General features: G+C 41.2%; 1 protein-coding gene across 8 annotated transcripts in view; it reads left to right on the forward strand.

Annotated features, from left to right (window-relative positions):
• wdr93 (WD repeat domain 93) overlaps nucleotides 1-23,746 on the forward strand; it is a 129,992-nt gene that overhangs the window by 26,301 nt on the left and 79,945 nt on the right. For 6 of the 8 annotated variants that reach the window (XR_011348652.1, XR_011348653.1, XR_011348651.1 and 3 more), the window contains exons 13-16: nucleotides 529-589; nucleotides 1,725-1,881; nucleotides 3,132-3,306; nucleotides 6,356-6,515. Coding sequence is in view for 2 of the 8 variants with exons in the window: in XM_069910819.1 (XP_069766920.1) it covers nucleotides 529-589; nucleotides 1,725-1,881; nucleotides 3,132-3,306; nucleotides 6,356-6,464 (502 nt within the window). In the remaining 6 variants the exon portion in view is untranslated. Of the gene's footprint in view, nucleotides 1-528; nucleotides 590-1,724; nucleotides 1,882-3,131; nucleotides 3,307-6,355; nucleotides 7,386-23,746 lie in introns of those variants that run through there. The other 2 variants (XM_069910819.1, XM_069910818.1) reach the window with 1 other exon arrangement.

A 23,746-nucleotide genomic window follows, 5' to 3' on the forward strand; every position in this document is an offset into this window, starting at 1 on the left:
TAATCTGATGCTTATTTGTGAGGAATTGCCTCTTAAATCAGTAGGATTTCCCATTTTTTCCAAAAATTGCCAAATGGCTACCAGTATTATTTCTTAGTGGGTTATTCATGGGAAGGAACATTTTTAGTCTTTTTTTTTACCCTTGACACCACCATTCCCTTTCCCAGCCCTTTCACTTCATTCTGTGAGTGTTTTCACAGAATAGAAACATGGCAGGTTACTTGAAATATGCTCAGTTTTTCCCAGAGGTAAGTCAATTGATGTCAAAAGCTGTGTCAATTAAAATTCACGGTTGCACTCTACACTGTGTTTATATTTCACAGCATGCCACTGTTCCATCTTATTTTTAGAGGTTCAGAAATGAGGATGACTGTGTGTGCCTGTTTATTTGTTCTGACTTAAGAGGAACTGGGCAGTTAAGTTGACCTGACATGAATATACCACGAGAAAACTCATTAAATACAATGGTTTGCTTCAGAAATCTTTGCTCATGTAAAACATGACCAGATACTTTTTTATTTTGTGCAGCATTGAAGAAGCAGGAAATATCATCAGTGCTATTGCATTTGTACCTCAACTCTCGAGACAGGTAGATCTTACATTTTTATATCTATGCATTAGCAAGGCCACTGGCTTATGCTTTTCACAAGACAATGACCTGGATTATTAAGAATCCTACTGACTGACAAAATTCAGTGAATATGAACCAGTCATTCCAGCTCTGCAGGAGATTATGTTATTTGCAGTAAACAGTGCTTTTCTGTCCACCAATTATATGCTGGTGAGCAAAGAAATAGAAAATATTGTCCAAATGAAAATCATCTTTCTCTCAGCTCCAACACAAAGCATGCTGTGATAAGAAAATTGTGGTAAAATGGGTGATAAGTTAATTATGGGGAAGGATAGGTCTAGTCCTCGAGTTGAGATTCTAAGTTGGAGAAAGACTAATTTTGTGGAAATGAGAAAGGATCTAGAAAAAGTGGATTGGGATCATAAAGAGACAGAAATTGAGAGCAGGACCAGATGTTCCTCAGGAGTTTGCGGAAGAGCTAATGGAGTTGTTCAAGTGAACCGGTACGGACTTGAAGGGCCGACATGGCCTGTTTCCGTGCTGTAAACGGTTATATGGTTATATCATAGAAATGGATCACAGCTGGTGGGAGGGAATGGTGAAGCTGATGGGAGGATGTAGGTTGAACCCGACAAGGGAGGTATGGCGGCCGTATGGGAACAATGAGGGAGGAAAACAACGTGTGGGTGGTGGGCAGGGGGAGAGGGTGGGAATAGTGAAAAGAAATGGATGGCAGGAGGCTTAGAAGGGAGGGAGAAAGATGTAATTTAGATTTTAATTTTTACATTTAGACATACAGCGCACAGTAACAGGCACTTCCGGCCCACGAGCTCATGCCTCCCAAATACCCCAAATTAACCTACAACTCCCTCCCCTCCCCCATACATTTTGAGTGGTGGGAGGAAACTGGAGGAATTCATGAATTCATGTGTGGAATGGTCATCTCATGCAACTAACAGGCAAAGATGATTGAACATCAAAGAAAAGCTTATTTTGAAAAAGAATATGTAGAGGCACATCCATTTCATTGTAGGGGAGTAACATACTCCGATGGTTATTGATACTTAACGTGAATAAAAATCACTAAAGGTGAGGATGTAGGTTGAATTTTGAAGACTAAAATTCTTTAACATCATGTCTCTTCCTTTTGTAGTTTCTTCTCATCCTTACAAGTGGCTCAATGGCATTGATGGACAGCATCCATGGGAATACTTTGTGCCATTTTACGATTCCTTTTACACATGTGATGGCGTCACTCTGGAAGCCAATATTTGCTTTTGACAGTGATGGCAGATTCTTCTTTATCAAAGGTGGGAATAATGTACCTTTTGTGTGAGATGGTGGGAGTTGGAAAAAATTTGTAGCGCGTAGCCTAACTGAACATTTGCCTTGAGCAGTTAAAGAATGGTTGGAGAAACTCAGCAGATCAAACATTATCCATGGATAGAAATGGTCTGTCAACATTTTGAGTTGCAACCCTTTAACCTGTCAATTCAAGTTCAAATGCATATTCAGAGTATATATGTGTCATTACATATAACCCTGATATTCTTTTTCCTGCAGGCCAGGCAGAATTTCTACTTTTTGGCAGTGTAAACTGTACTCAAGAAAAAGATATGTATACAAAAGAGAGAAATGTAAACAAACTGCAAACAGAAAAAAATAAATATTCAGAAATAAATAATGTGCAAAATAAGACTTCTTAAATTGCTTGACCTGATTGAGTCTGTTGGAGGGGGAGCAGCTGTTCCTGAACATGCGGGTACGAGTCTTATGGCACCTCTACCTCTTTCCTGATGGCAACATTAAGAACAGAGTGGTGTGGATCCTTGATGATTGCTGCTATTGAGCAGTTGTGCCTCAGGTCAGAGACAGTTGACAATTCCTATTTTTAAGCAGTGGGCATTAAAAATTCTACAACTCCTGTTATCTAGAATTTGAGCACCGACAGCCTTAAGCAATCTGCAAAAAAATAAGCAGGTAAAAGGTACAGAAGTTTAAAATTGGTGGGCCTCGCCCTTACTTCTCCATTCACACAACACAAAACCTCAAGCAACTGGAAAGTTCACTTATCTGGCATCTATCAATTCCCATAGATGCTGGATACTAGGTTTTTTACTCCCAACTTTTACTTCTTAACCCAGAGGAACTGAGTCCAGCTGCTGCTTCTGTTCCAGATCATGTTTTATAAGTCAGCACTAATATGAATCGAACCTAGAGTACACCTAATCTTCAGTTTTTGCTTTTGGAAAAAATAAATTAATCATTTAAACTATATTTACTTTTGACATTGCAAAATAAAGTCAATGGATTGGACTGTGGATTAAATAGTAGCTACACCCAAAGATTGGTGACATTTCATTCTGCCCTTTAAACCAACAGGTTAAAGTTATAATCCCCTGCAGATAATTTTATGTTTAACTATTAGAAGTGAACGAGTGAACTAACTTGAAACAGCTTCAGCTTATTCTTAGCAGAATGAAAGCTGCTTCAAATTGACACCTTAAATGGTGCCTGAAGTTCTACTATGGTTTATCTCTCCATTTCCTTTTGTTTACAGGAGATAGAAAGATGAGCAAAGAGACTCCTGGGCATGAGGAGAGCAGCAGTTCATTATTTGCCTTCTCCTTGTGTCCTTTTATTCCACTGGAGATGTGCGCAAAGCAGAAAGAACTTCTACAACCACCCACACAGACTGCTTGGGAAAAGAGATGTGAACAGTTTTTACAGGAAAGGTGAACTTTTCACTTTGAAGTTGAACCCAAACCAGCAAACTTTAATAATATATGAGACTGTTCTTTAAAGATTAAATTACACAGTGCCATGTTGAAAAATGAAAAATAAGGTAAATCTGTTTATAGAATGCTACAGCATTTGGCCCTTCTAGTCTGTGCTGACCATTATTCCTCTAGTCCCACTGACCAACTCCCACTCCATAAGCCTCCAGCCCTCTCCCATCCATGTATCTATCCAATCTATTCTTAAAACTCAAGATCAAGCCTGCATTCACCACATCAGATGGCAGCCCATTTCATAATCCCACCACTCTGAGTGAACTTTCCCCTAATGTTCCCCCTAAATATTTCCCCTTTCAGCTTTATACTTTGTCCTCTCGTATTTATCTCCCCAATGTAAGTGGGAAAAGCCTACTTACATCCACTCTCTATACCTCTCATAATCTTGTAAATCTCTATCTAATCTCCTCTTGTTCTTTTTTGTTCCAAGAAATAAAGTCCTAACCAGTATAATCTTTCCCTGTAACTCAACTCCTGAAGACCCGGCAACATCCTAGTAAATCTTCTCTGCATTCTTTCAATCTTATTGTTAGCCTTTCAGTAGTTTGACGACCAGAACTGCACACAATAGTCCAAATTTGGCCTCACCAATGTCTTAAACAACTTCAATGTAACATCCCAACCCCTGTACTCAATACTTTGATTTATAAAGGCTAAGATGCCAAAATCCTGTCCACCTGTGACACCGCCTTCAGGGAACAATATACTTGTATTATCCATGTCCTACCTTGTTTGCCCTTCCAAAATCCATCACCTCACACTTGTATGCATTAAACTCCATCTGATCTTTTTTGGCCCATTCTCCCAGTCAGTCCAGGTCCCTCTGCAAGCTTTGAAAATCTTCCTTGCTGTCCATAATGCCTTCTATCTTTGTTTCATCAGTAAACTTGCTGATCCAATTGACCACATTATCGTCCAGATCATGATTATAGGCAACAAACAACAATGATCCCATCACAGATCCCTGAGGCCCGCCACTAATCACAGGCCTCCAGTCTGAGAAGCAACCATCCACTAGCACTCTCTATTTTCTCCCACACAGCCAATATCCAATCCAGTTTAGAACCTCTTCATGAATACCTAGTGTCTTAACCTCCTGAACTAACCTTCCATGTTGGACCTTGTCAAAGGCTTTACTAAAGTCCATGTAGACAACATCCACAGCCTTTCCTTCATCTCTTTCTTGGTATCCTCCTAAAAAAAACTCTAAAAGAACAGACCTACCATGCACAACGCCATGCTGACTGTCCTTAATCAGCGTATGACTGTCCAAATACCTATACATCCTATCTCCCAGAACTCCTTCCAATAATTTACCTACTACTGGCATCAGGCTCACCGGTCTACAATTACCTGATTTATTTTTGGAACCTTTTTTAAACAACAGGACAACACGAGCTGCCCTCCAATCCTCTGACACCTCACCTGTGGCTAAGGACATTTTGAATATATCTGCCAGGGCCCCTGCAATTTCTACCCTAGTCTCCCTCAAGGTTCGAGGGAATATTACATCCAGCCTGGGTGATTTATCTAACTTTATTTGCTGTAAGACAGCAAGCACTTTCACCTCCTTAATCTCCATTTGCTCCATGACTTTTCTGTTTGTTTCTGTTCCTTCCTTTTACACTGTGCCAGTTTCATAAGTAGATACTGATGCAAAAAAATCTGTTTAAGTTCTCCCCCATTACTTCAAGCTCTACTCATAGTTGACTATCTGATCCCCTGGGGACAAATTTTGTCCCTTACTATCCTTTTACTCTTAATATATTTGTAGAAACCCTTTGGGTTTACCTTCACATTATCTGCCAAAATAACCTCATGGCTTCTTTTTGCCTTCCTGGTTTCCTTCCTGAGTATTTTCTTGCATTTTCTGTGCTCTTCAAGGGCCTCATTAGCTCCTTGTTGTCTATACTTGCTACACACCTCCCTCTTCTTCTTAATCAGATTGCCAATATCCCTTGAAAACCAGGATTCCCTATGCTTGGTATCTTTGCCTTTAATCCTCACAGGAGCATGGAAACTCTGCACTCGCAAAATTTTGCCTTCGAAGTCATCCACTTACTTCACACATCCTTGCCAGAAAACAATTTATCCCAATCCACTCTTCCTAGATCCTTTCTCATTTCCACAAAATTGGCCTTCCTCCAATTTAGAATCCCATCATGAGGACCAGACCTATCCTTTTCCATATTGACTTGAAGCTAATGACATTATGGTCACTGGACTCAAAATGTTCACCTATACATACATCATTCACATGACCGGTCCTGTTCCCTAATAGGAGATCAAGCATTGCATCCTCTTTCATTGGTACCTCGATATATTGAATTCCTGAACATATATCACAAACTCCAAGCCATCCAACCTTTTCACAATATGAGAGTCCCAATGAATATTTGGAAATATTATGAAATAGAACATTATAATATATAGATATATATATAAAATAATCTGAAAAAAATGATGTAAACTGTGTAACCTCTTCAAACCTGAACCACATAACAAATTTTTGGCATTTCAACAGCCACTTGTTATTATCTCCCATTATACTTTTAGCTAATGAAAATCTATCCATCTCGGATTCTAAATTGGCATTTGTGAAAGTGATTTGCAGACTTATACTAGATATTGTGGTAATTGCGCATGGTAGTTCCTCCATTGCTAATATAACCTTTCTCAGAGCTGCTGTTATGACACTAGGTGTATCTGGCTGGTTCATATAATTATGGCATAACCTCTACTCTTCTAGTCTTCTGAATATTAACAGTCAACTTTTAAAAATTCTATTCAGTTCAGGTCACACTAAATAGAGTATGTTTCCAATCTCTAACTGCACAAAAATTTCAGTTTAATATCAGCATTAGTGGAATTTCAGAGCATGCCATCTGACTAAATATTGTTTGAAAGGAACTTAAAATTACATCCCCACTGACTCAATTTTTTTCCCCTACTTCTTAGGTCTTTAATTATCATTCTTTTTGCATTTAAGATTGAAGTCTGTGAGAAGGAGAAATGAAGAAATGACAGAGTGTTGGAATCAGCTTCAACATCGCGCCATGTTACTCATGAAGACCGAACGATTAAAAAAATCAACGTGAACAGAGAAATAAATAGCCTCACAACAATAGAGCATCAGATAGGAGTACCAGGTGAAAAATTTCTTTTGAATTCTATATGTTTAATGTTTTCCAAATGATGCTTTCAGATTCTTCAAGTGGTTTTTTCAAGAAAAGTTCCTGATAATGGAAACTGTACAGTCTGCAATAGGAAGGACAGACGGAGCCATTGCTCCTCTGTGGCAGTTCCATGATCCAAAATACTTTATCATTATGATACAGGGAAAACTCCTTGTAAAACAAAGACACATCAGTTCTGAACAGTCGAAATAATTATACAAGGCTGTACAATTATTTCTACTCAACTTTGTTAGAAGAGGCCCTGAAATGGAGAATATTGTAATACCTGATTTTGTATGTTTCTGAATCAAGAGAACAAAATAATTCTGTGATAAGGCACAGACCAATGTTTCAAGATTGAGACTGAAGCATTTAATTAAATGTACTATTTTAACTTTGTTCATTTTTTCCTTGCTGTCTTTAGCAACTGATGGTTACCTTGGCAGCTTTGCTTTGCACCATGTCACAAATACTCCCTCTGTTTTCTCTATCTTCCCTCTCTCTGTAACTTAAGATGCTTGTTTTCTCATTTTTCCATTTTTGACAAAGGGTATATTGACCTGAAATGTACACTCTGTTCTCTCCCTTCCACTAGCCCCTGTGTGTTTACAGTGTTTTCTAATTTTGCTTTGGATTTTCACAAACTGCAATGGTCTTCTCCCAAAACTCTTGTGATTGAGCAAGCTGACCCATGTGCCCATTGTCTATACCGGGGAAAGGTCACATCACTGTTATTTTCACAGATGATTAACTGAGGAGATCTCAATGTTCTCTCTTGCTTATGTTGTTTCCGGCTTTACACCTGCTTGACAGCTAAATAAAGAACATTTCTGAGAAACATCATGTCCAGATTTCATGTCAATCTTTGGACAGGAACCCAGAGTTGGATTTTTTGAAAAATATATTTTAAAAAATGTATGCCCTGCTCTGTTTTCATTTAATTATTTACCCAACATATCTTTGCCCATTGACATATTTTGGGGAAACAAATGTGTTAACAATGCTCACCAAATTCACTCACCAGCTATTCTCTAGCACGTTAAATAATCCTTATGCCATCGGTGCTCTGTGATTAGTAAGGGATTGCTTAAAGTGAGATGTGAGTGGGAAGGGAAGGTTGAGAATCACTGCTCTAGACCCAATTGTTACTGAAATATTTTGCTTTAGAAAAATGGTTATTGGCCCATTTCCTTTGGAGTTCTGAAACTGTGCACATAACAAGTTAATGAGGTATGATTAAAACAGTAATTTTCAAACTTTTTATTTCCACCTACTTACCACTTTAAGCAATCCCTCACTAATGACAGAGCACCAATGACATAGGGATTACTTAAAATGGTATGTGAGAGGAAAGAACCACTGCTCTAGCCCCACCACCACCACCTTCTAGTCGACCAGTCTTGGGTAAATCTAAAGGCTGTGAGTGAGCATGAGGGTGTTCTCAGCTTATGTGAGTTGACCCATCAGTAGCCCAAATGTAGCAAAAAATCTTGGGGGCGCTGGTTCACCAAGATTGTGACATGCTAGCTCCTCAACCTCACTGCCAAAAAGGCAATTGGAAGGTGGACAGGCCAGCTTCCATCCAGTTTCTCCATTGATCCTGCTATCTTATCAAGATGAAGATGGGTGGAGGAACGAGCAGTGTTGAGGAAGCAGGGTGTCTGCAGAGGGACTAGAACAAGTTGGGAGAATGGACAAAGAAATGTCAGATGGAATACAGCGTAGGGAGGTGTATGGTCAAGCACTTTGGAAGAAGGAATAAAGAATTTAGAAACGGAGGTCCAAAGGGACTTGGGAGCCCTTGTGCAGGATTCTTTAAAAGTTAACCTGCACACTGAGTAAAGAATGCAATTGTAATGTAAGCATTCATTTTGAGAGGACTAGAATATAAAAGAAATTATGTAATGCCTGATGCTTCATAAGGCATTGGTCAGACCACCTTTGGAATATCGTGAGCAGTTTTGGGCCCATGCATGCTGGTATTGGAGAATGGTCCTGGAGATGAGAAGGTTAATGCATAAGGAGGTTTGAGGGTTCTGGGCCTGCACTCACTAGAGTTTGGAAGGATTAAGGAGGTATCTCTTTGAAACCTACCAAATATTGAAAGGGATGTTTCCAGTGATGGGATGCTCTGGGATCAAAGGGCACAGCCTCAGAATGAAAGGATCCCCCTTTGAAACAGAGATGAGGAGAAATTTCTTCAGCCAGAGGATGGGGTATCTGTGGCCGCAGAGGTCAAGGTATTGGGTTTATTTAAAGCAGATGTTGATAGGTTCTTGATTAGGAAGGGTGCCAAAGGTTATAGGGAAAAGGCATGAGAATGGGTTGAGAGGAAAAGTACATCAGCCATGATTCAAATTGCATGATGCAATGAGATGAATGGTCTAATTCTGCTTCTACTTAAGACACAGGAGCAGAAATAGGCTATTCAGCACAATGAGCCTGCCCCAGGATTTAATTCATGATTAAATTGCATGATTTAATCATTTTCCAACTCAACTCCACTGCCTGGCCTTATTTTAATTTAATTTAATTTTTTTTTAATTTAGACATACAGTACGGTAACAGGCCATTTTCGCCCACGAGTCCATGCCACCCAATTACGCCTACAACCCTTGTTCTTCTCCCCATAACCTTTGAGGCCCTGGATTATCATGGACCTATTGGTCTTTGCCTTAAATACATCCTATCTCCAGGCCTCCACACTGACTGTGGCAACACATTCCTCAGATTTACCACGTCAGGTCAAAGAAATTTCTCCACATCTAAGGGGAGAAATAATAGCGAATTACCCATCAATCTGTATGTCCTTGAATGTTGGAGGAAACTGGAGCACCCTGGACAAATGCTTGCAGTCACAAGGAGTAATTACAAACTTAAATACCACTACTCCTTAACAGTAATGGAAATCTGAGAAGTCTATTGAATTGTTTTAGTTAAGCGTGCAGATGCTGGGGTCAAGTGCAATGCACAAATATGCTGGAGAAACTCATCTGGTCTCTCAGCATCCAAGAGGTAAAACGTAACAATTGTCTGAGTTGTTGTTTGAGTTTGATTGTTATTGCAATTATCCTGGAAACTAAACTTGCTTGAAATGATTGCAAGTCACTGGATGAGTTTCATCTGAATGAATCTCATTTAGAAATTTGTAGTTGTGAAAAATGATACGGATCTTCTTTTCCCTTAAAGTCTAAATTGTTGCGTGACTGCTGAGCGATCTTATTTATTAGCTTGTTGAGTTGTGTAGGTACATATCAAGAAAATGAAGTTGCTGCAGAGCTGAGTCAAAATGTCTTGGTTTCATGACTGACTGAGAGGAACTTGTCCACTTTCCTTCTCCTGAGCCTGCTGTAAAGTGCTAAATACACAAGAAAAATAGGGGCAAGAGTTGGCCACCAGGCCCTCAAGCCTCCCTTCCTTTTAAATAACTTAACTCTTTACTATATTCTGCAGTGCAGAAGGACTTGGGAGTGCTTGTACATGAATCACAAAAGGTTAGTTTGCAGACACAGCAGGCTGTCAAGAAGGCAAACGTAATGTTGGTCTTCATTGTGGGGAGTTTGAATTTAGAAGCAGGGAGATTATGCTGCAGCTGTACTGGTGAGGCCACATCTGGAGTACTGTGTACTGCTCTGGTCTCCTTACTTGAGGAAGGATGTACTGGCTTTGAAGGCAATGCAGAGGAGGTTCACCAGATTGATTCCAGAGACAAGGGGGTTAGCTTATGAGGAGAGATTGAGTCATCTGGGACTATACTCGTTGCAATTAAGAAGAATGAGAGGGTATCTTATAGAAACATATACAATTATGAAACAATAGATAAGATAGAGGTAGGTAAGTTATTTCCATTGGTGGTGGACTAGAATTAGGGGATAGAGTCTCAAGATTCAGGGTAATATATTTAGGATAGGGATGAGAAGGAACTGTTTTTCCTAGAGGTTGGTGAATCTATGGAATTCTCTTCCCATGGAAGCAATGGAAGTTACCTCAGTAAATATATTTAAGACAAGGTTAGATATATTTTTACATAGTGGAGGAATTAAGGGAAATGGGGAAAAGGCAGGTAGGTGGAGATGAGCCTATCATCAGGTCAGCCATGATCTCATTCAATGGCAGAGCAGGCTAGATGGACGAGATGGCCGACCCCTGCTCCTATTTCTTATGTTCTAACATATGCTTGCCTCTACATCTTCTCTGCTGGTTTCAGGTTCAGACACAATCATGTTCAATTTAATACTCTTGGATTTATTGTCCTGACTCACTCTGGAAAAATAATTGGCCAATTCAGGTAATGGGAAGGCTGTCACTGCCTAAAAATAGAATTAAACTCAGCTAAAAGAAGAATGGAAATGTTACAATTACAGTACATTGTATTGCTTTAATAATGAGACTATTGGTTCTCAAGCCACTAATCATTCGCAATTATGTCATGCTCCCATATTATTCCAGTAGTTAGTCTAATATCCCTGAAATAGAGAGCTCAGGTTTGTTTCAGGAAGATTGTCTGTGATGGAGAAGGACACATGAGAAATTTAAGAATGTCTGTGGCATTCTCTGGAGTGTAGAATTGAAGAAGGATGATTTCTCTGTGGGCCATCTGCAGGACTGTTCCAAAGGAGACATGACAAGAAAATAAATATGAGTGGTGTCAGACTAGAGCCAGTTGTTAAACAATAACTGACCAACCTTTCTAAAGGTCATTCAGAAACCCATATCCCACATCATGTACTAACTATGATCTTTCCTCAGCACAGTTAGATCGAATAGTTAAGATATATGAGATAGTTGCCTTCATTTGTCACAACATAGAGTTTGGAAAGTTATAAAAATCATACTGGCGGTGTAGGACAATATGGTGTAATTGGGTGTCACAGGCTCGTGGGCTGCAAGGGTTTGTAATGTGCTATATGTCTAATTTATTTTAAATTAAGACATTAATTATGCCACAGCAGAGATACTCTGTGCAATTCAGGAGGCAACACAAGGATATGATTTCTCTGGAAAGGGTATAGGGGAGATTCACCAGGACGTTGCCTAGGATGGTGTACTTTTGTCACGAGGAGAGATTAATTGACTTTGTTTCTTTTCCTTGAAGTGGATATGGCTGAGGGGCGATCCGAATAAGTGATGCAAAATTTTGAGAGGCATAAAGGAACTTCTTCCTTTAACAGAGATACCTCTAACCAGAGCGCATAGGTCTAAAGCAGGCATTCTCAGCGGGACCCCAAACAGCACCCTCTGGGGCCACAGCACATTTAAGGGGTGAGCCACAAACTGAAATCATTTAAAAATATTATGCCTTTTATGTAGTTCATAGGAGATGGAAGAAATCAAAACTTGACTGCTTCACAGGGAAGGGGACCCATAAACTGAGCAGAGTAACAAGGGGGCCTTAGCCAAAAAAAAAGGTTGAGAATGCTGGTCTCAAGTAAGGGATAGGAAATTTAAAGGGGATTTGAGCTAGAATTTTTTTCACCCAATGGATGGTTGGAACTCGGACCATTCTGCCTGAGGGAATGGTACTCTCAAAAGCATTTCAGAATTATTTAAATGAACACTTTAAATGTCATTTAGAAACAAAGTCTCGGTAAAGGTCCCAACACAAAACCTTGACTGACCATTTCTCTCCATGGATGCTGTTTGTCCCATTGAGTCTCTCCAGCTTCTCTATGTTCACTCTTGAAATGGCATTAGTATCGAGATGCACTTGCCTGAATAACAAGGGTGCTGAAACGCCAGTAGTGTGCTCATGTTCTATGTTGCCAAGGAAGGCTATTTGGCCTCTCGTGCTTATGGCGGTCAAAGAGGACTTTATATTCATCAAACGTACCTACCTCATGTCTTTGAAGTTTAGTGTCCTTGTTTACATATAAATCAGGAGTGAGATTTAACAGGGGCTGATTATCTATTGCAACACCTCCTGGATGAGTTTAGTCAATTAGATGCACTGGCCTGTGTTGAATCTCACTGGAATTTTCTGGATGCAAAGAGTTAAAGCTTGAACAAGTTCCACAGACTGAGCGTAGCTTCCCTTAAGCAGGAAGTGATACAGCTGAGATGTTAAAGCTACTTGAAGAAATTGATAGAGTAGATGGAGAGAAACTTAATTATGCTGATGGGAAATCCAGAATTAGGGAGCATATATTAATACTACAGCTCAGTATAGTCACATCAAAAAAGCTTTTCTCACACAAAGGGGAGTGAAATTCTATACCTCAACTGGTAGGGAAATTGTGGATTTTGAGGATGAAATTAATTGAGCTGTGTTAAGTATTGTATATCAAGAGTTACAAATTGAGCTAGCTTGATGGAGTTAAGCTATAAATCAACCGTGAGCTAATTAAATGTTGGAATAAACTCAAAGGATTGTGCTGTTCTGGAGCTCAGGAATCAAATTTGAAATTTCTCTTGTCTCAATTGTCCATATTTTGTGATGAGTTAGTAGTTGTTTTATTGGAGAAGCTTATTCCAATAAACATTAGCAGAACACTAATAGCCTGGTCTAGGATTTCCGATTTATTGTCCGGGCACGTACATGACCTCACATACAGCCCTGAGCTTCCTTTTCCTGTGGGCAACCACTTAGGAGTTCCGATTTATTGTCCAGGCACATACACGACCTCACATACAGCCCTGAGCTTCCTTTTCCTGTGGGCAACCACTTAGGAGTTCCGATTTATTGTCCGGGCACATACACGACCTCACATACAGCCCTGAGCTTCCTTTTCCTGTGGGCAACCACTTAGGAGTTCCGATTTATTGTCCGGGCACATACACGACCTCACATACAGCCCTGAGCTTCCTTTTCCTGTGGGCAACCACTTAGGAGTTCCGATTTATTGTCCGGGCACATACACGACCTCACATACAGCCCTGAGCTTCCTTTTCCTGTGGGCAACCACTTAGGATTTCCGATTTATTGTCCGGGCACATACACGACCTCACATACAGCCCTGAGCTTCCTTTTCCTGTGGGCAACCACTTACTGGCAGAGAAAAAAAAAACTATACTCAATTACACATGTAAACAAATAAAGAATTATAAAAAAACTGAGTATGCAATACAGAGAAAAAAATAATCAATAAAGTAAGGGTCCTTAAATGAGTCTCTGATTGAGTTTGTTGTTGAGGAGTCTGATGGCGGAGGGGGAGTAGCTGTTCCTGAACCTGGTGGTGCGAGTCTTGTGGCACCGCAACCTCTTTCCTGATGGCAGCAGTGAGAACAGAACGTGTGCTGGGTGGTGTGGGTCTTTGATGATTACTGATCCCCTCCGATGGCAGCATTCCCTGTGGATGTTCTGGATGGTGGGGAAGGGTTTTGCCTGTGTCTACTACGTTTTGGAGGGCTTTATGCTCAGGGGTATTGGTGTCTCCATACCAGACCATGATGCAGCCAGTCAGCACACTTTACACCATAATCTTGTAGATATTTGCCAAGATTTCCAATATCATACCAAATCTCGGCAAACTCCTGAGGAAGTGTAGACACTGATGTGTTTTCTTCAGATTGCCATTAGTGTGTTGGATCCAGGAAAGAGATAGTGACTCCCAAGAACTTAAATTTGTTCACCTTCACCACCTCTGATCCCCCAATGATCTCTGGATTGTACACCTTTTTTTCCCTTCCTGGAGGATATGATTGATTTTATCATACAAAATCATTAAGCACTTATATTGCTCCCCAATCCACTGATATAAACAATTTTTTGCTTCAGGATGGCTTTGGTTTGACTAGGTTAAGCATCTCTGCAGTAACATTACTCATTGTCATTTCCATATCGCATCTGATGCCAGCTTGATGGGGTTGGATTAGTTGTACATTCTGTTGAACCATTGGATTTGGCTTAGAGCCATCTGCTCCACACTTGCAAAGAATACAGGATATGCAGAGAACAAAAGAAGGATGACAGGAAGAGACAGAGGCAGATAGCATGTGGTGGAGACAGAGATGGAGAGAGGTGGTGGTGTGCAGAGTGATCTGGGACAAAGATTAAGTACTTGAACTCTAGTTGTATCCAGGTTGGTTGCAATAAATTTAGACATACACCACAGTAACAGGCCTTTTCAGCCCAAGAACCCATCCCACCCAATTAACCTACAACCTCCTGTTCATTTTTTGTCGATGAACACAAGAAATAGGACCAGAAGGAGGCTATTTTCCTGGCCTATCTCAATAACTCTCAACTCTAGTGAATTCAATTAATGATTGAGCCCCGCTTGGTGGAGAATTCCAGGGATTCATTAGCTGAATGGAAATGGTTTATTTTTGTTTCAGTCCTTGAAGGACCATAACCCCTTGTGCTAAACTCTGCAGCTCAGGGACCATCCTTCCCTTACCTACCTTGTTGTGTCCTTTGGACACAATTTGGTCACCTCCTGATAGAATCATTGAGGATACAGGAGAGATACAGATTTGCAGAACACTGGAGCAAAAGACAAATTTCTGGAGGGACTCGAGGGTCAAGGAGCATCAGTGGGAGGAAAGGAATGGTTGATATTTCTGATTTAAAAATCCTCCACCAGTCCTGCTCTATTTTCAATTTCTTTCACAGTCAGAGTTTGCTGAATTCTGATACACCTGCAATTTTCAGGCTTGCCTGCTTTCTTTGGCACATTTGTAAAACATCTCTTAAGATGCTATTTTCTCCTGGAACTCACAGTTAGTCCACTCTTTCTGTTGTGCCTTAATGGTCAAGCATGAGCCAAGCCCCAGTATTACAAGCAAGCAGACCTCTCCTTCCCAGCTTCCATCTGTGACATAGCCAATGTGATGTATCAATGTGTGTGCCTTTGGTTGGAGTGTACAATCTAATTCTAATTGATCCATCTCCATAACTCTGTAACTGTATACTCCACGCTTATTTTCACTGATTTTAAAGTTCAAATTTATTGTCAGAGCTCATACATGGCATCACATACAACCCTGAGATTCTTGTTCAGTGAATAGGTTGATGAGTTGGACTGATAACACAACAAACTTTCCTATTGTACCTTGAAAGATACCTTGAAATAGCTCTCAGAGCTATTCTCACATTTTCACAAAGCTTTGGTTCAGATGTCCTGAACTCTTTTTCTAGCTGTGTTGGTATTAATATTCAGGAGCTGTTTGTGGCTCTGTTGAGAGCTCTCCTATCTTGGAGATCTGCTGTGCATAACTAGCAGGTCTAATCCATGATTATAGATTGCTTTGGGACAACCTGTGGTGGAAAAATCTATAATCTGCACGTATTTAAATTTTAAAAAAAAAGAGGAAATGCTGAAAGCATTGGTAGAGGGAAACATTTGTTTTTCAAGTAAAACACCAAAGTCTGCAGACCATAGAACACTACAGCACAGAGAAAGGCCCCTTTGGCCCTTCTAGTCTGTACCAAACCATTTTTTTAACCTTAGTCCCACTAACCTGCACCCATACCTTTCCCATCCATGTACCTGCCAAAATTCTTCTTGAATGTTAAAAATGAGCTCACTTCAGCTGGCAGCGCATTCTACACTCCCACCACCCTCTGTGTGAAGAAGTTCACCCCCATATTCCCCCTAAATTTTCCCCCTTTCATTCTTAACCCATGTCCTCTGGGTTGTTTCTTACCTACCATCAGTGGAAAAAGCCTATCTACATTTACTCCTTCTGTTTCCCCTCATTCTAATCTCCCCTCATTCTTCTCTGCTCCAGGAAATAAAGTCCAACCTGTTTAACCTTTCCCTGTAACTCAGTTCCTCAAGTCCAGACAACATCCTAGTAAATCTTCTCTGCTCTCTTTCTATCTTATTGATATCTTTCCTGTAATTAGATGACTAAAACTGCATACAATACTCCAAATCTGGCCTCACCAAAGCCTTATGCAGCTTTACCATAACATCCCAATTCCTTTCTTTGATCTATGAAGGCCAATATGCCAAAAGCTCTCTTTACAACCCTGTCCACCTGCGCTGCCACTTTCAGGGAATTGTGTATCTGTATTCCCACATCCCGCTGTTCTACTGCACTCCTCAGTGCCCTACCATTTACCACGTACGTCCTTTTTTAGTTTGTCCTTCCAAAATACAGCACCTCACTCTTGTCCGCATTAAATTCCACCTGCCATTTTTCAGCCCATCTTTCCAGCTGGTCCAGGTCCCTCTGCAAGCTTTGAAAACCTTTTTGCTGTCCATAGTGCCTCCAAATTTAGTGTCATCTGCAAACTTGCTGATCTAATTTATCACATTATCATCCAGATCATTGATTTTACAAGAGAGGATACAAATAACCTCCCAAGGATGTTGGGAAACATAGAGACTAATGCAAGGGAGGAACTGAAAGAAATCAGTATCTCTAAGGACATGGTCTTGGGAAAATTGATGGGATTGAAGGCAGATAAATCCCAAGGACCTGATAATCTACATCCTAGGGTACTCAGGAAGTGGCCATTCAGATAGCAGATGCTTTAAGAATTATTTTCCAGAACTCGATAGACTCAGGATCAGTACCCATGGATTGGAGGGTAGCTAATGTTACCCCACTATTTAAAAAGGGGGGGTAGAGAAAAAGCGGGGAGTTATCGGCCGGTGAGCCTTACATCAGTAGTAGGCAAAATGATAGAATCCATTATTGAGGATGTAATAGCGGAGCATATGACTAGCAGAGAAGGGATCGGACGGAGTCAACATGGATTTACAAAAGGTAAATCGTGCTTGACAAATCTATTGGAATTCTTTGAGATGGTGACAGGTAAAATAGATGGGGGAGAGCCAGTGGATGTGGTGTACCTGGACTTCCAAAAGGCCTTCGATAAGGTCCCGCATAAACGACTGGCTTCCAAAATCAAGGCTCATGGGATTGGGGGCAAAGTATTGATGTGGATTGAGAACTGGCTGGCAGGTAGAAGACAGAGAGTTGGGATAAATGGCTCGTTTTCTGAGTGGCAGGCGGTGACCAGTGGGGTACCACAGGGATCTGTACTGGGACCCCAGCTGTTCACAATTTACATTAATGATCTGGATGAGGGGATTGGATGTAATATCTCCAAATTTGCAGATGACACTAAGCTAGGAGGGGTTGTGTGCACGGAAGAGGGGGTCAGGAAGCTCCAGTGTGATTTGGATAAATTGAGGGACTGGGCAGATCCATGGCAAATGCACTACAATGTGGATACATGTGAGGTTATCCACTTTGGTAATACAAACCGGAGGGCAGATTACTATTTGAATGGCAATAGATTAAGAGATGGGGAAGTGCAGAGAGACCTAGGGGTACTTGTACATCAGTCTCTGAAGGTGAGCATGCAGGTACAGCAGACGGTTAAAAAGGCAAATGGTATGTTGGCCTTCATATCAATTTGAGTATAGGAACAAGGATACCTTACTGCAGCTGTACAGGTCCTTGGTGAGACCCCACCTGGAGTATTGTGTGCAGTTTTGGTCACCTTATCTAAGGAAGGATGTTCTTGCAATGGAGGGAGTGCAGAGGCGATTCACCAGGCTGATACCTGGAATGGCAGGAATGACTTATGAGGAAAGATTGCGCAAATTGGGATTGTACTCGCTGGAGTTTAGAAGATTGAGAGGGGATCTCATAGAGACCTATAAAATTCTGGCAGGACTGGACAGAATGGATGCAGATGGGATGTTTCCAAGGATGGGAAAATCCAGAACCCGGGGCCATGGTTTGAGGATAATAGGCAAACCATTTAGGACCGAGATGAGGAGGAATTTCTTTACCCAGAGGGTGGTGAATCTGTGGAATTCATTGCCACAGAGGGCAGTAGAGGCAGGTTCATTAAATCTATTTAAGAGGGAATTAGAGAAGGCGGGGACGGGGTACTGAACTTTAAGATCAGCCATGATCTCGTTGAATGGCGGAACAGGCTTGAAGGGTCGAATGACCTACTCCTGCTCCTATCTTCTATGTTTCTATGTTTATGTTTCTATGACAAAGAAAAATGGTCCCAGCACTGATCCTTGAGGCACCACTAGTCACAGGCCTTCAGTCTGAGAAGCATCATCAATCACTTCTCTCTGGCTTCTCCCATCCAGCCATTGTTGAATCCAGTTCATTATGTCATATGAATTCCTAGCATCTGAACCTTCCTGACTAACTTCCCATGTGCGACCTTGTCAAAGGCCTTACTAAAGTCCGCGTAGCCAAAATCCACACCCTTTCCTTCATCAACATTCATCATAACCTCCTCAAAAACTAAAAGATTGGTTAAACACGACCTACCATGCACAAAGACATGTTGTCTATCACAAATCAGTTCTTGACTATCCAAATAAATGTATATCTGATCTCTTAGAACACCTTCCAATAATTTACCTACTACTGATGTCAGGCTCACTGGCCTATAATTTGCTGGGTTACTTTTAGAGCCTTTTTTAAACAGCAGAATAACATGAGCTGCCCTACAATCCTCTGGCACCTCACACATGGTTAAGCACATTTTAAATATTTCTGCCAGAGCCCATGAAACTTCTACACTAGCCTCCCTCAAAGTCCAAGGGAATATCTTGTTGTGCCCTGGGGATTTATCCACCCTAATTTGCTTTAAGAAACCAAGCACTTCCTCCTCTTTAATCTGTATAGGTTCCATGACCTCTCTGCTCATTTTCCTTATTTCGCATGACTCTGTTTCTAAATACTGATGAAACAAACGTTTAAGATCTCCCCATCTCTTTTGGCTCCAAACAAAGCCAACCACTCTGATCTTCAAGGAGACCAATTTTATCCCTTACTATCCTTTTTCTCTTAATGTACCCATAGAAATTTTAAAAACCTTACAATTTTCCTTCCCATTATCTGCCAAAGCAACTTCTTCCTGATTTCTTTCTTGAAGATTTTCTTGGATGTTTTTATATTCCTCAAGAACCTCATTTTCTCCATGTTGCCTATACCTGCTACACACCTCTCTCTACTTCTGAACCAGATCCACAATATCCCTTAAAACCCAAGGTTCCCTCTACCTGCTAACTTTGCTTTTAATCCTGACAGTTACATACAAACTCTGTACTCTCAAAATTTCACCCTTGTAGGTCTTATGCTTACCTCGGACATCCTTTCCTGAAAACAACATCCCAATCCACACATTCTAGATCCTTTCTCATTTTCTCAAAATTGGCCTTTTTCCAATTTAGAATCTCAACCCAAGACCTAGACCTATCCTTCTCCATAATTAACGAAACTGATAGATTATGATCACTGGACCCAAAATGTTCACCTACACATACTTCTGTCACCTGTCCTGTCTCAGTTGCTAATATGAGATCCAATATTGCATGCTCTCTGGATGGTACTTCTCTATGTAGATTTAGAAAACTTCCCTGAACACATTCGTCAAACTCCAAGGCATCCAATCCTTTTACAGTATGGGAGTCCCAGTCAAAATTAAAATCCACTACTATCACAACCTTATGTTTCCTTCAGCTGTCCACTATCTCTCTACAGATTTGCTCCTCCAATTCTAGTTGACTATGGTGGTCTATAATACAACCCCATGAATGTGGTCATGCCTTTCCCGTTCCTCAGCTCCACCCATATAGCCTCAGTAGATGAGCCTTCTGGTCTGTCCTACCTGAACACAGCGGTGATATTTTCCCTGACAAGCAATGCCATTCCTCCCCTTTTCATCCCTCCTATTCTATCACATTTTGCGCAACGGAAGCCCGGAACAGTGAACTTCCAGTCCTGCCTCTCCTTCAACTTAGTTTCACTAATGGCCACAATGTCATAATTCCCCGTGCCAATCCACACTCTAAGCTCATCTGCCTTTCCTATAATAGTCCTTGCATTGAAATTGATGCACCTGAGTACATTTTCACCCCTCATACCCCATCATTTCCTGCCCCTTCCCCATCTTCTTCCCTCCCTTCATATAGGTAATTTCACCCATTTAACTTTAATCTCAATAAACAGACCCAACCTGAAATGTTGATTGACCATTTCTACCCACAGATGCTGCCTGACCCACTCAGAACTGCCAGCAGTTCATTGTTTGCTCAAAGCTTCAGCTATCCATCTACCACCATCAATTCTGTCCTCCATTACCCGCACATCTGCCCTGGCTCCCTCTGCCCCCATGCGTAACAAGGACAGAATTCCCCTTGTCTTCATTGACCACCCCACCAGCTTCTGTGTCCAATATATCTTCCTTCACCATTTTTGCCACCTACTACGTGATCCCACCATCTGACACATAATCCCTTCTCCTCCTCTCTCCTCCTTCCACAAGGACTGCTCCATCCAAGATCCCTGGCCATGCCTCCCTCCCCACCAATCGTCCCTCTGACATCTACCACAGTGACCACAGGAGATGCTCCACTTGCTCCCACACCTCCTCGTTCAGCACCATTCAGAGCCCTGAAGTAGTCCTTCCAAATGAAGCAACATTTCATTTGTCAATCTGCGGGGGTCATCTACTGCATTCAGAGCTCCCGTTGTGGTCTCCTCTACATCTGAGGGACTGGACACACAATGGGAGCACCTCAGTTCTGTCTGCTGCAATAGTGTGGTTCTGCTTGTGGCCATCCATTTCAATTTCCCATCCTATTCCCTTGCTGGCATGTCTGTCCATGGACTCACGCACTGTCAGATTGAGACCACCTGCAAATTGTGCCTTATCTTCCATCAGGGTGCTCTCCAACCAGACATCATTAACATTGACTTGTCTGGTTTCTGTTAAAACAGCCCTCTCCCTTCTTCCAGCTGTTGACTTTCTCCCAGCTCTGTCTGTCTGTCTATTTCCCCCCCCACCCCTTCCCTTTTCCCTCTGTCTCCTTTCACAGAACCAAAATCAATTTTCACCTCTCATCATACCCAATGAACACCTTTTGGACTGGACTCCTCCTACTGCAGACTTTGTGTTTCACTGCTCGGTCTTTATGTTTCTCTGCAGTTGCTTACAGCCAGATACTGACAAAATAAATGCAACCCTGGAGCTCTATTCCACCACGGCCAGGACGAGGTGCAAAAGGCTGGCTAAGAAAGCAGTACCAGGCTTAACTCAGAAACTATAATTGCAAAAATTCTTAAAATGATCAGCTGGGGATGTTTATCAAATTCCCCAACACTAGGAAAGAGTTCCTCAGCTCAGTGGTTTTGGTTTTGCTTACACAAGATTCTGTCGATCTTCAGGCTTAGAAGAAAAGAATATGATGTACTTCAGCAGGTTTAATCATTTTTTTTAGACATACCATACAGTTACAGGCCCTTCCAGTCCATGAACTTGTTCTGTCCAAATAACAAGTCCCCGGGTTGTGAACAAGATCCGTTCCTATATCTGTCTTTAAATTAAGTTTACAGGTAAGTCGGAAACAGGGACATAAGGTTCTTATTTAGCATCAGTTAGTCAAATGTTTGTCTTAGTTCTGCAAAAAAATCATTAAAGAAACAGTCTTAAAACAGAAAAAAGGACATGATGAAATGTTAACCCTTACTCTCATTCCATCGAAGTCTTGCATCCCAGAAGGGGCATTTGTGAGGTAGCATGATGTGCATGATTTGGGAGTGCAATTTCTTTGTAAGTAGGAGTTAGTCCCTGAATTGGACGTTTGCAACCTGGGGATTCTCGGTTCTCCAATTAACCTACAACCCCCTCATATGTTTTTGAAGGGTGGGAAGAAACTGGAATACCTGGAGGAAATCCATGCAGCCACAGTGAGAACGTACAGACAACACCAGATTTGAACCCTGGTCCTGATCACTGGCAGTGTAACCATATGGCGTTAACCACTAAGCTAAAGTCTTTCTCAGTGATTTTGAGAAAGGGATAAATATAAAAAATGTCACAGGGGAGTAGAGGCATCTATATGGAGTTAACAAATGGGACTACAGTTTTTAAAATTTGCCTGAAAAATGGTCCCTCATTATTACTGTGCAGAAGATGGATAAATCCGTCCATTGATCTATGCTGGCTCTTTGTCATGTCCACTCTCTTTAACCAGAATCCTGCAAATGTTCAAGTTCAAGTTTATTAGATGATCATAAAATTGTAAAGTACATCTGGATGAAACGGCATTCTTCTGGGCTTGGTGGAAAACATGGAAACATAAAGACTCAGCACGCATATTTACAAGCAGTACATACACATCTTAAAAAATTAAAAATTACTAACTAATAGTAGATTCTCAGAGGGATTGTTTAGCAGTATGAGTAGTTCATCTGTCATTCAGCATTCTCACTGCCTGTTTCTCAGCTTGGAGGTTCTGGATCTGACACTTGTGAATCTTTCCTGATCAGAGTAGCTGGAAGATGCTGTGTTCAGGATGGTAGAGGTCGTCAACCATTTTGCGAACCCTCTTCAAAACAATGACCCAGTAGATCACATCAATGGAGGGGGGAAGGGGGGAATGGGGAAGGGGATCCCAGTGATCCTCCCAAAGTATACCAATTTCAATTGGTTGTCTCTTCAAATATGTGGTTCTAGCCTTCAACCCATCTACATAAGGAAGTAAGTGCTTTCTATCTGACTAAACCTATCATTAACTGTGCTCCTCCTCCTGCCCCTTCCCTCAACACTTTGTTTGGGTGCCTGCCTACATTTTGTTCCTACCTTGATGAAGGGCTCCAGCCCAATACATTGGTTATGTATCTTTATCTTTGCTATATTAAGTACACTGTTTGACCTGCATTGTGTTTTTACATTGTGTCTTTATTTCAATCACGGCACCTGCAGACTTTTGTGTTTTACTCTTCTAAACTTATCATAATGATGTATACCTCTCTCAAAACTATTCTATTCCTTGCTTGCTCCGAATGTTTTAGCACTTCCTCAGCATTGCACTGGAGTATTATCCTAGATACATGATCTTGTCTCTGAGGTCGTATTTGGAAGCATAACCATGGGTGACAATGGTTTTATTGATTATCCACTGAAGGATAGCTATTGTCCTTGACAGCAGAATGGCTTTTCTCCTCACTCTGTAGGCAATAATTTCTATCTAGTCCTGCAGACAGAAATGAGCTGAGATTGACATCCCTTTCCAAAGACAGCCACACCTTTTCAGCACTGCTTTGAATGGTCAGGGTGGATTATGTGCTCAGATCCTAACAATGTGAAAGAAAATGTAATTTGATTCAACTTCATTGGGACGGCGCGGTTAATGCAACGCTATTGCAGCACTAGCGATTGGGATTCGAAACTGGTGCTGTCTGTGAGGAGTTTGTACATTCTCCCAGAGCCTGCACGGGTTTCCTCTGGGGCTCCAGTTCCCTCCCATCCTTCAAAATGTACTGGGGGG

This window comes from Narcine bancroftii, chromosome 14 (assembly GCF_036971445.1).
Source record: "Narcine bancroftii isolate sNarBan1 chromosome 14, sNarBan1.hap1, whole genome shotgun sequence".
NCBI lineage: Eukaryota > Metazoa > Chordata > Chondrichthyes > Torpediniformes > Narcinidae > Narcine > Narcine bancroftii.